The sequence below is a fragment of the Homalodisca vitripennis genome, chromosome 3, assembly GCF_021130785.1.
Source record: "Homalodisca vitripennis isolate AUS2020 chromosome 3, UT_GWSS_2.1, whole genome shotgun sequence".
Taxonomy (NCBI): domain Eukaryota; kingdom Metazoa; phylum Arthropoda; class Insecta; order Hemiptera; family Cicadellidae; genus Homalodisca; species Homalodisca vitripennis.
Window position 1 is genome coordinate 140,579,488 of NC_060209.1, and position 13,577 is coordinate 140,593,064.

A 13,577-nucleotide genomic window follows, 5' to 3' on the forward strand; every position below is an offset into this window, starting at 1 on the left:
GAACGCATGAGAGTTTGCCACATTGGTTTCGGTACTGGGAATAATGGAAATGGAGTAATAAGGAATATGAAATGAAATTCAACCGTATTGTCTAGACCGGACTAGCGAGGCGTTGAGTTGGTAGTGTTGAATTTGGATTAAGAAATTCTACGTAGTAATTGTTCTGTTGTAAACATTACTTTTTCCAATCAAAATTTGTAAATATGTGATGTAAGTTTTAAATCAAGATGTACACTAAATTATTGTAGTATACGAAATTATCAAACGTTAAACACGCTCAAATAAAAATTGTTAGCAGAATCTGAACAGAATTCGTCTAGGTAAGTAAAACTATTACCTTTTTCATGTGAATGATCAATTCTGTAGCAATAAAATCCTAGTTGAGGTTATTATTTTTGTCTTTGTAAGCCCTAACTAAATCTTTTGTTACTACCAAGGTGACACATCAAAGACAAAATGGTTACTAGATGTACTGTGTAAGAAATATTGTAATTTATTTTTCTTCAAATTATTGGTTTGCAGAATGTTAACAGGTATCAATGTAACATTATATGTTATCTCCAGCACACAATTGTGTGGGTTGTCACAGTAGGCTAATGGTTGAGTCTCATTTTCTAGTATAAAGTTATTCTTGCTCTTTATAGCACAAAATAAATGCCTATAATGGCTGTCATTATCTATAATGAAGTAAGTTAAAATTAGTGTGAAGTCGACTATGTCTAGACTACAACACGTTACAGAAAATGGCATATGTTAAATATTGGAGTTGGAACAATATTTGGTATTTATTTACAATATCGTGACCATGAAAAATGGACTTTTTTTTCATGGGTTGGGCATTTATAGCAAAGTTTAGTATTATTATCACAGGTGCATATAAACTGGGGGAAAGTATATTATTGTATTATATTGATGCCTTTCGGGCATTATTGCGTTAAGGATGGAAAATAACCGACAAAATTTTGTCGAACAACACTTGGAGGGTTAAGGATCAGGGGCATCACGTGATCTGGGATTCGACTTTTGCAAGCTCGAGTTAATTTTTTTTCTAAAAGAGCAAGCAGTGCGCAGCACTGCGCAGCGGGCAGGCATCGTTGACAGGATTAACGTACTAGTCAGCATCATTTCAGTAAAATTGCCAGAGGTACTGTCAAAAACAGAGTTTTCAGAGGATTTCAAAAAATCGTAACTCCTTTGATTTTTGTTGCCGACGAATTTTTTCTTCACTATTGTTTTCAGGAAAAATTGTAGTTTTCAGGGAAAAAAAATGAACATATCTTTCCATGGTCACGTTATTGTAAATTGATACCCAATATTTATAACAATCTAAAACTTCCTATTTTTACATCATTGACTCATAATCTAAACAACTGTAACTAGCATGAAAACTTACAAAAATACCATAAAATTAATACTGTAGCTGTGGGTTGCAGTATAATAAACGGCCTACAGTTGTTTTTTGATCGCTATTATTGAATGGTTCAATTGTTTTTATCTGAATGGTAAATCAATATTACAATTTATTTAACTTATCATATGATTTCAACTTCTTAGTTATAGTAATTTTAATGTAAACAATAAACAACAAGAAGTAACTAATATTTGAGACTTTGAAAATGGCGACGAATAGGCATATGAGAAAAATATGTAAGATATTTCTCATAAATGATGAGATTTGTTTAAGATGCTTCAACACGTGGTTTTGGCTCCTAGTAACAAATTGAGAGAATTCTTTCGTCCTCCATTTCACAAAAGCGGTTACTTATTGATATCAAACTGGGGAAGTTATAAATATTGTAAGGTTTCTTTGATATCTAAGTCTAGGCCATAGTTGGTTTTGTAATGTTATTGTAATATTTGTGTATTTAAAATTGTAATGTACGAAATTCTTATTGTTACGGTAATTTATTATATAACTCCGTGTACGATTTTTACATACATCGAAGTTGGATAATATATTGAATTGTTCGATAATAGCAATCGAATAACAAGACAGTGTAGGCCATTTATTAAAGTCTCCCCGGTACTTTGGGATTATACCGACCACACCAGTATGAAGAACACAAAAATATAAATTTATAGAAACAAACATGATAGAACGAAAAAACAACTCTTTAATTACAAAATTACAAACTGAATCGTAAATGTTAAAAGGGCGGAAGTCAGTTTTGAGTAAACTTTCGGGAAATCAAAAAAAACTGTGTAGGTTCTAAAATATTCATATTTAATAATACATGTGGTATTTTTTTTGGTCATACATGTATGTAGAAAACACAAAATTAATGTAAAAAAAGAGATTATAAAATTTTATGTGATGGATAAAAGCACTTAAAACTGGTAGACTTCCGCCCTTTTAACATTTATCTCAAAACCAACCTCAGTTTTAATTGCTCCTTGCATTGATTAGACGGGGAAATAAAGAAAAATTATTAAAATAACAAGTTTATTAATATATTATACATATTTACATCCAAGAGATACTTTAGTCCTGTCTCATCAACTATTTCGACTACACCAGGAATGTTGTCTTTGAGGCCATTCGAGAATTTCTTTATAAAACTGAGCGTGTTCGTTGGGAATGTATTGTAAACACCTCCTCAAGTCATTTAGTTTTTTGCACTTTTAATAGAGACCTTGCCCTGTTGGATAAGCTATTTGGTCTGGAAGATGCAGCTCATTGTTGCCACATGTGATCATACTCATTTTGAACGTATGAGTAAGGATTCCATCGATTTCCTGTCTTGCTCTACAGACACGCCCTTGTTGATCGGAGTTGTACTCAAAGTGGTGGAACTTACTTATTCCGAAAAAGATTCTTTCTTCTTTGCGCTTCCTTTTGGTTTCTTCTGATGCAATGTTCCGTTTGTAAAAGGTTGGCCACCAATCTTTAACATTGTAAACCATTTTAGAGCTATCTACTTCAACCACTATGAACTTCTGGCTTTTGCTGCTTTTGATGATTATCTCAGTGATTTCATGAACACTATAGATTCTGTCATGTTTCTTTAGCTCCCGTTTGATGATGGAGAAGTCCCTATCACATGGGAGGAAACTATGGCCCCTAATAGGAAAGAAACTGATTTATTTTTTTAAATCGTTTTAAGTCGGTGAGTGCTAGAAACAGTTTGCAAAAACAATGGTTCTTGTTTTGTCCTCCGCAGTTGTCTGCATACAGATTCAGCTCAATCATAGTCACTTTCAGGCACAGAGGGGAGGTATGTAAAATGAATGAACATGTTTCATTAGGTGAATTTTCGTGCTTCTCCTTCATGGTACAGGTAGATGGTGGCAACATTCTTCTTAACATCATGGACGCAGAACAAACTTACGGTAAGTTTGTCGCATATAAAACAGTTCTTGAACCGGTATTTGGGGTAATGAAATGTTTTGCATGTAGTCAATTGCCAATGATAATACATTGCTGTTCATTTTTATTCTTTGCGTCAGTAACATCTTGTTCAATGCGGTTGTAGAACTTGTTTGCTCTCCTTTTATGTACAATTTTTTTTCAGCCACAGCTACTCGCTTGGCAACGTCATTTAAATGGGGCGACTTTATTTTAATGCTCAACTCCTCACACGTACAGCAAGTGTCAACCTGAGGCTGGCCAAAACTTAAGTTAAAATTGGTATTGAAATAGTTCCAGTATGCTTGGTACGAAACCTTTACTTCAGGGTGTTCTTCCAAAAATATTTGGTGCATTAGTTTTACATTCAGTTTCTCACTAAGAAACTGTTTCACTTTCCCAGAATAATGGGTTATCTTAGTTGGGTATGATCTTATGTGCTTGTCAATTTCCTGATAAACTTCTGGAGCCAAAGTATTGCTGGTATGTGCCCCTCTAAGGTCCCTAACTGGCTTACTACTGTCTTTAGCTGCCTTATTCGTCTTACTCTCTTTTCTGAAATGGCAAAAATTGAAATAAAGGCTGCTGCGCATACCTTTACTCTCCTGTCCTCCAACAAGAATAAGGTAACGGAAGTGTTGCTGTTGCCACCTGCCTTTTTTTTTAGGGCGAATGTTTGCATTTTCTTCGCGCTCCTTCCCTTTGATGTCGCGTGATCCAGGTCTTCTGGTTACAAACGTCTCCAACATCAATCAGACCATGTAAAAAAAGGTCCTGTTCATCTTTTGTCTTGTAGGCAGAGTAAAATCTGTTAAAAGTATCCTGGATGTTTTCTGGCCCAATCTGCTCAAAACATTTTGCTGAACATCCTGCAACATAAAAAACAACCACCAAAATTAACTGTTTTTTAAACCAAATTATTAGCTAAATATGTGAAAATAAAACTAACGAAATGAACTTTTCAGATCAACCCACATTACATTAGAGTAGATTCTGTTAATAAACAGCCTATTTACTAGGTTAGGTTTTTAACAGTTTAACAGGTTTTTTTACTAGAAAGTAATGGCCTTAATTTAATTTTTTTTATATAACAAGAGGCTAACGTTAGAACCATATAAAACGGGAATACTGGTCACTTAAACCTTGAATCAATGGAGGGGCTAGATTTCACTGCTTAGTAATATGCCTAGGCTTAAACTTTATAAAACCACCCTTTAAGTATATGCAATATAATATTGTTAATAGCCTAGCCTAACTTAATTCTGTTCTTATTAACCAATTGAATACAGTAATAATAATTAATATCATTACTTACCTACAAGGGTTTCCAACCTTTTTCTCTTCTACTTTCTTGCCACTAAAACTTTCATAGGCTTGGCCAGATAACCTTGCACTTTTAATTTGATTTCTTTTGTAGTTTTCTGAGGATTTTGCTTTCTCTTCTTTCCTACATTGACATCCTTCCTCGTCACTACCACTACTTCCCGCCATCAAATTAACATTAAATTATAATTAATACTACTGATATTTTAATGAGTTATGTAATAGCCAAAACGGTACACCCACTGATTCAGAAACTATAGCAGCAAATTGAGGTTATGTTGTTTGTCCACTCAGCTGCTAGTCAACCAATCTTTGTTAAAAAGGCGGAAGTCCGGACTTCAGCCCTTTTAACAAAAAACAAAGAATTCATGTTGCCATGGTTACTATAGTAAATTTTATTTCAGATGCCCTTTTTAACACGAATTGGTGCGGCTATATAATCACAACATTATTCCGTCATAAAACGAATATGTCAAAAAAAGTGACTTCCGCCCTTTTAAACATTTACCGATTCAACTTACAACGGTTATCAATTGTTAATGGGGTCAGATTCCGTTACATGCCCCCAACGCTTCTTAAACTTTTCAATGAACTTAGAACATTATAAAACGATGTAGTTGAGTAACAGAACTAACATTCCATCAATCAACAAGCATTTCCAGGTATTATGATCGGTATTGTTGTCGCTGTTATCTTATCTTTCTCGAGAACCCCGATTACGGCAGGCCGCGCGGCATCACGTCATGATTATTTAAGTTTTTTGCATGGTACATAATTGCCTTTCCATTACAATTTAATTTATATTTCTGATCAGCCCCTCTAGAATTTGATATTTTACTGATAGGTACTATCTCAAGGGATGTTTTTATTTCGTTGACATCAGCGGTGCTGCCCCGCGTGATGGCCGGAGGCACTCGCATTTTGGGTGGCGGAGTGTGATCAAGAATAAAAACAAGTTTTGTGTGTTTTTTTCAATAAAGAGTTTAGTTTTTGTTTGGTAATGTTTGTTTTTGTTGAATTTTTGTGTTTGGAGAAATGTAGGGGTAAAACACGGAAGTACAACAAAGCGACGCACCAGCTGAACGGGCGGCGAGACTCTGCAATCACGTTATCTACTAGACCGCTCGACTTTGACCTCTGTCTGAGGATGAAAATGAAATGAAAATTCTCTTTATTTTTTCAGGCGAAGTTAGGACTACATAGTCCTTTCTTACACTTAACCTGATTATTAGTATATGTAAGTACAAGCCATTTGTAATCTTCAAAATAAAAATTAAATCAACAGCGTTTAAAAAATAAAATGAATATTTGCTATGAATTCTAAAACTAACAACAAATCACTTAACAAAAAAAAAACAAGATTGCACTCTTAAATTTATACTGTGTATAAAACTAATATTTGATTATAAAATAATATTAATGATACATTTTAAACAAAAACTTAGTCAAAATATACAACATTACAATTAAAACATTCTATTTTTATAAAAATTATTTACTTACACTCACACATTCATTCATTCTGTCTGCAACAAACCATGACTAGCGATCCTCGGGCACCACGATTATTATAGTACGAGGATGGGGAGGGGTTTGCGTTTTCCTGTTTTATATTGACGAAATATTGTTCTATGCTAATCTAGTAATCAGTAGAAGCAAAATGTCAAATAACGATACATGTCTGGGTGTGGTCGGTGTAATCCCAAAGTACCGTCTCCCCTAATAAACACTACAACAATTGAATCATTGATATTCATGAGTAATGAATCCTCTATATAACTACTGAATCAAATATTACATTATAGGTATTTCAAATATTATAGTAGACTATGTTTGCCTGTTTTTTTTTTTTTTTTTTTTATTATTTCTTAAAAGTAATAATTTAACTAAGAATAAATTAACTTTCTAGGTTTTGTGTATTTTTCAAATGTAACAAACAAAACAGTGTAACATTTGGCTACTTTTTTTCTATTTTGAAGAATAAATGTGTCCGACACTTTGACATAAATATCACATGTACATCGCCATTGTACTTGCGTCTATTAGAAATAGACAGTTTATGATGTATTAGTGTGGTAACATGAATAGGCATATTCAATGGTGACCTATTCCCGGGATAAAGTGTTACCAGCAAAACTTAGTTATTTCAGTAACAGTTAGGCTGAATAATTTTGAGTTCGCATTACATCTTTCTAGTATTAGGTTGCTTAGTAACCTGTAACAGCCGAGGCTATCTCCTGCAAGCAATGAGGCAAGGAATGGAAATATTACGGTGTGGAATTTGTGAAACCTTCCGCACTTCAAGAAAGAAAAGAAAAACATCCCTCAAGATTGTCTCTAAATTCAACCTCAGTTCACTTAGCACTTCACTATTACCGAGAGTGGATCGGCTGGTTATGATCCACAGTAACAGGTTGCTGAAACGTAATATCTGACCACACTATTATGGAAATAGGTTATTAATAAATAACAGTATTTCCCATCTTTAGTGGCCATTACTCAAACATCATATACATTTTTTAACTTTGGCCTACGTTCTAAGATTGTATTAAACAATATTGTTATTCTGTACAACAAAAATAGCTGGCAATTATTAAATATGACTATCTATAGGTAAAATGTATTTATATTCAAAGTTTAGGTATCTCCAATTGATAGTTTGGTATCCTGATTAGATTTGGTGGTGGCCGCTTACTATACTGCAGCCAATCATAAACAATAAAGTTATAGATAATTAAAAGTAGAACTACTTTTCTAGTACGAGGTGATATTTCTTTGTTCTACATCTGCGTTACGTGGTCTTTATATGATCGCAAGTTGCTGCTGTCACCAGCTGTTGCAACGTCTTTGGATATGTAAAATAACGATAATCATGAAATCAGGAGATTTTACCCAAATAAATGATGTTTTTGTTAACTTAGTTCTGAGAATAAAAGTTCATATCAGGCTGATACAAGAATGCTTATGATCATCAGCATACCCCAACACATTGACAAAGCAAACAAATACTGTAAATCCATCCAATACTTTCTAGTATCTTGCAAGAAAATTAGTTCCTTTTTTAATGTTCTACAACTTTATTATTTGTTATTTTCATTCCCTAAAACATGGTTTTTTAAGGAAGACAATTACAAAACGTTAATGACAAATCTTGTTACTGGTATGGATAACAATAAATTTGAAAATAATGGAAACAATTTTAACCAAACATTGGACAAACTGTAAATAAATAATAAAAAAATAAAAAAAACGCTAGTTTTATAAATGAGCAAAACTAACATAATCATAACTTCTTAATTTTGTAGATTTACAGTAGTCGAATTTGAACAAGTAAAAATAAAAGTTTATATCTGAGCAGACTTCAGTTTGTTAAGGTAATCTTTATTTTGAATATTATTAAAATTTAACTTAAATGATGGTAAATATTTACTAACAGCCACTTCACAATATTTGTTGTTTTTTTTTTTTTTTTTTTTTTTTTTTTTTTTTTTAAGAATAAATGCTTAAAAAGTAAATTACAAAACAACATAAAACAGGTAAATTTTAGAGAAGCAAAACGTATAGTCTACTGTAATATATAGGCCTACTGTATAATAAATTGAAAGGATCTATTAACCATTTAGGAAATTTAAGTTTATAAAACTTCCATTAATCTAGGTATCACCTTTGCCATACACATTTTTGAAATGAAAGTTAAGCAAGTAAATACAGCCTGCAGTTTGACTGTGCCAATATTGACACTGCTGTACATACGGTAGTAAGCAGACTATTCAGATATTGCTTATTTTTTGCTTACTTTCTATGTTTCAGTTCTAAACCGAGTATCAATCTGCAGTAGTACAATCAAACTATAGATTGAAGTATATTATTATGCAATGAATCAAACTTTATTCCTCTTTGTATGGTTAGAAAGAACCTCTTGTGCGAACAACTGTTTCGCTGTGACAAGCCTACCAGTCCGACGATTGTCTTATTAGTTACATTTACAGTCGTTGTGTTTTGATGTCTGCATAGGTAATTGATTATTTATTTTTAGTTTAGGTTTGTTATTACCTATTCATTAATAATATGGCTGATGAAGATACATTCAATTTTAGGGACAAATCAAGTGATTGGCTATTAGCTGAACAGGAGCCAGTGTGTTATTGAGATAAACATCACAGTTCTAAAAATTCTTAATGACAATAATAAACAAGTATTATTATTCTTTCAATTTTGATGAAAACAATAATATATAATAAGTCATATATTATTGACGTATCGGTTTGTAAAATAAATTTTGTAAGTATATAAAGTGGTGCATATGATAAATCCATAATGCTATGATAATTCAAGATAATGATAACAATAGTAATAGATCCTAATTTATTGAAAGAAACATTGCCAGGGCTAAAGGTCCTCTTTACCATTTAAACTCATGAAATAATTACAGCATCTAATTGTCATAATATTCAAAAATTTAACTTTTAAATCTAGAAAATATAAAAACATTTTGTATAATGTCTTTTTTATTAGCTGTATATCTCCTTCTATACCTGCTGACTATAACGAAGACCTTATAGAGGAAAATGACAAAGCTGCCTTGGTGATTAATTTTTGAAGATAGAAGTTTGATCTGGGCATGTAAAATAAGTCAATACTGAATATATTATATAATTATTTCTTCTTTTTAGTTATTAAAAGAAATTTAGTTGGTTTTAATATTAGCATAAATATTGTTTTTGACAACCTCACGGAACATTAAATAACTCCACAATATGGTAAATAATTCATTTTTAATTTTCATTAAAATTGCATGCATATTTTCTGTATAATTAATTTTTTTAGTGTGTGTAATTGGTTTGGATACATAGGCTTATTTCTAAAATCGTTTTAAATGTCAAAGATAACACTGTTGTAAAATTGTCAGGTATGTTGAGTTGTTCTAAATATAAAAAACCCTCAGTTTGTTTTTTAAAGATATAGAAAAATATCAGATGTAGGTAAAAATACTCAGTGCTTAGACTTATTCTAGATAAGAGATTAGCGGAACGATTAGTGAAATAGAACATCATAAAATCTCTACAAAATATTTTGAACAGTATAAAAAACACAATCAATAGTTGCAACTGTGTTTTGGAGTAGATAAGTTTGGTAGTAAAAGAATCCCAGAACAATAAAAATCAGCTTTATACTGGTTTGTGGCATTAAAACGCTTTTTTTAAAAGGGGTTCTTTCTAAGCCAATGAAATTTTAACTAAACATTTTTACAGGAAAACAGTCCAGACCCACTGACATATATTTATTGACTTTCCCAGGAATCGAAACCATAACTTCTCGGTTAGAGAACCACAGCCTTACCCCTACGCTATAGTGAAGGTTAGGGTGAAGCTTTGCTATACCTGTTATTCTAGTGTAATTTACAGATAGTTGCTGAAAACCTTTAATGTTTCCCTTTTTTGTTTCAGAAAATTACAATGCATAATATTCTCATGTATGTCAAAAAATCGCCAATTTCTCATCTGTTGATGATTGTGACATTTTTTGTGTCTGGTGTCATCATAAATTTAGTTCAATTTTTATTATACTATGGATTACGCCCTGCCAGCAAATATTGGTACAGAAAAATCAACTACTATCTGGCTTACTCTTTGTACTCACGTAAGTATTACCTTTATTCATTATATATCTCCATAACTAAATTAGTTTTTAGCAAAGATCAATGTAAAAGTATTCAAAAATATCCCTAAATAATGTACAAAGTTATATGTGAAGTTGAAGTATGAAGTTAGTAGGAACTGCTTTATTGTTTTTATAATATTTTACTACACTCAATATTTATAACGAATTTTTTAAATAAAGAAATTTATAAACTTTATAATTATACAAAGAGATGTAATTTTTTAATCTATTTCATTACAAGTAGCAAAGAGAAAAAACATTTTTTGCAAATTTTAATAATGTGATAGGCCTACATGGTATTTTAAACCAAAGTACTGATTCTTCAATATGGAAGTGTTAAATTTGGTTAAAATTATGATAAAAATTTATTTTCAGTTTTAAAATATTTATTGGGGGTAGGCCTACTTGAAGTATAAAAAAGAGTCTTGTATAAAACTATGTACTTTTACATTTCACAAATATTTAAGAGGATATTTATTTACTTGCGTTTTATATGTAACAAAAATACTAAGGTCAATTTTAGATTTCTTTATTATTGTAATCTCTTGCTAGAAAAAAGTATATTTTATGTCCTTACAATAAACATATGTATTTAAATATTTGAAAGTCTTTTCAATATTTTTAATTCTAAATTGCTATTTAGAATTAAACTTTTTAAAGTAACAATCACAATGAGTTATGTTTATAAGAATCTCAACATGATGTAATTGGTTTATATAAATGAGTCTTTGTCACTACTAGCTGTACCTATCAGGATGATTATATAAGCTAAATAACATTTTCAGAGCTAGTGTTTATGGCAGAGTGGTGGTCGGGAACAACAGTGCACATTTATATTGACAAGGATGATTTTTCAAAGTACTACGGAAAAGAGCATGCCTATCTCATCATGAATCATCGTTATGATGTCGACTGGCTCGTCGGATGGATATTCTGTGAACGTATTGGAGTTCTTGGAGTAAGTACAATGCATAATTTCTCATTAATGTATCAATGCTTTTGTTATTGCTTAAAAACTGACAATCTGCAAAGGATTTACTTATGAGACCAATCAATGTTTACTGAATTATTTGTTTCATATTTACTCAGTGTAGTAGGAAATATTTATTTGAAAAGAACTTGTGTTACTCGTAATCAATGCTGTTTTAAGATTTATGGTGAAACTCATACTTCAGATTTATTCTAGAGCAGATAAGTGATGAAAGATAACACTCATAGTTACTGATTATATTTTAATTTCTTTACTTGTACAATAGTACATTAACAGAGTATTGTTCATAATATTTTTTATGTACAAGAAATAAACAGTACAGGTATGGACATTACTTATTTTTACACTTTTGATTTGTATATTCTTAATTACTTAGAAGTAAATAAAAATGTAGTGTTATATTATGCTAAAAGAATTTGATGAAAAGTTGAGACTGAAATTAGTGTAGCAAAATGTAACATAACAAAAATCTTCTAAGATCCCCTGGCTGTTAGTAAAATAAGCTTATGTAAAATTGTTTCATAATAGTTTATAATTTTAATTATTGATGAATGAATGGTATCACCTCTAGGTTGCAAAAGCTGAAGATGTTTGTGATTGATTCTACGTCTGTAATGTTCGTGTTTCATGTATGCTGTTTTTTATTTAGCTCACTCAATTAAATATATTTACTACTCCCTCTTTAAAGTTCCCCACAACTTAGTTGTATTAATTTTCTTCAAATTCAGGACCAAGAATAGAGGTAAACAAACCAATAAATGTCGTTGCAATTATAGAAACATCCTAACATTAGTTTGTTACTGGTCACATAGATTATAACCCTTCAAAATTAGTTTTAAAATTATTTACTTATACACTATCTAACGAAATGCATAATTTAACAAAAAAAATATCCGAGCACAAAAAAAGAATAAGAACAGAAAACATAATTTTTAATGTTCATTTATCACTATTAGACAGGTATACCCCCAGTCTTAGAACACATCACTGGAGAACTCTGATATATGTGCAGCAAGGAAAGGTTTATATGTTGAGCTCAAGGAACAGGAAGCCATAAATCTGAATTTTTTTTATTCTATCTATTGAGCCAACACAGGTAATCACAAGTGTCTATACCTCTTCTCATATGAATAGAAAAAATACTCAAAAGATATTAGTAAACTCAGAAGAATTTTGGGATACGAAAGAAATACTCTAAATCATTATATTATGAAGTGAATCTATAGAGATGTTTACAAGGGAATCGATTTTAAAGTTTGAACTAAATGTAATTTTATTAATTGTTGTGATAAATTTCATGCATATTTTGCTTTAATTGAGCTATCAACTGCCTCTCATTGTTATTTTTACATTAAACAGTTTAATACTTCCCAAAGTCCCTTGTATCTAAAATGTATTGAACCAGTTAATTTACATTTAATTAGATAGAATTGATAAAATGTGTATAAACTGCTGCCTTCAGTTGTTCATTGAACTGGTGTCAAGAGTTTATCAGTAGTGTGATAATTTTATTGACATTCTTCATCAATATTATATACATTTTCATACCGTAGATGAACCAATATATAAGGGAACACGTGGTTGTCCAAAATCCATCCATAATAGATGCCTCATCTACATGGCATTTTATTGATTTTTTTAAAGGTGTCCTTTACAAGATTCAAACACTACACAAAGATTTTAGATGTCCTGAATGTAATTTTCATTATGTTTTTAGGTATCCTATCTATTTTATCATTGGTTCTTCAACTGTATGGAAAATTATTGCTCTGTTTTAAATGTTGTTCAAGATTTTGATTTTGATCTAACTTTATCAAGTCATGACCCCTAATCTTCATAATTTGTGTTTCAATCGCTTTTATAGCTGTATTTCTTTTATAGCTGTATTTTTGCATACCTACTCTTTTTAATTAACACATTTTAATACTTGAAATTTCTAAATTGGAAAATTGTGTGAATCAAAGTCTGTATTCTCACATAAGTCCATATAATTTCCCTGTTATCATCAGGTATAAAAATATTAAACCTGTATTGTTTTTAACTTTTACATAAAACTACATTTTTAGATGTGTGAGAGTATATATTATATAGGAGTTCATCTAAGCTATCTTTATTGTACAGCCAAAGTGCGAAGATAACACCACCAATACGTAACAGATCAATTTGATGTCCAACATCTATTTGTACCATCATCCAGCTCAGAATTCTCATGTATTGAGTACTATAACATTAATTTTGCTATGTACATCTCAGATA

At 31.1% G+C, this 13,577-nt stretch overlaps 1 protein-coding gene across 2 annotated transcripts in view; it reads left to right on the forward strand.

The window, feature by feature from the left end:
• The first annotated feature begins 19 nt into the window (after positions 1–19).
• LOC124357595 (1-acyl-sn-glycerol-3-phosphate acyltransferase gamma-like) overlaps positions 20–13,577 on the forward strand; it is a 34,885-nt gene continuing 21,327 nt past the window's right edge. Inside the window, exons 1-4 of one of the 2 annotated variants that reach the window (XM_046809516.1) lie at positions 20–320; positions 8,480–8,683; positions 10,117–10,309; positions 11,116–11,288. In XM_046809516.1, the coding sequence (XP_046665472.1) occupies positions 10,126–10,309; positions 11,116–11,288 (357 nt within the window). In that variant the 5' untranslated portion in view covers positions 20–320; positions 8,480–8,683; positions 10,117–10,125. The remainder of the gene's footprint in view (positions 321–8,479; positions 8,684–10,116; positions 10,310–11,115; positions 11,289–13,577) is intronic. The other variant, XM_046809515.1, reaches the window with a different exon arrangement.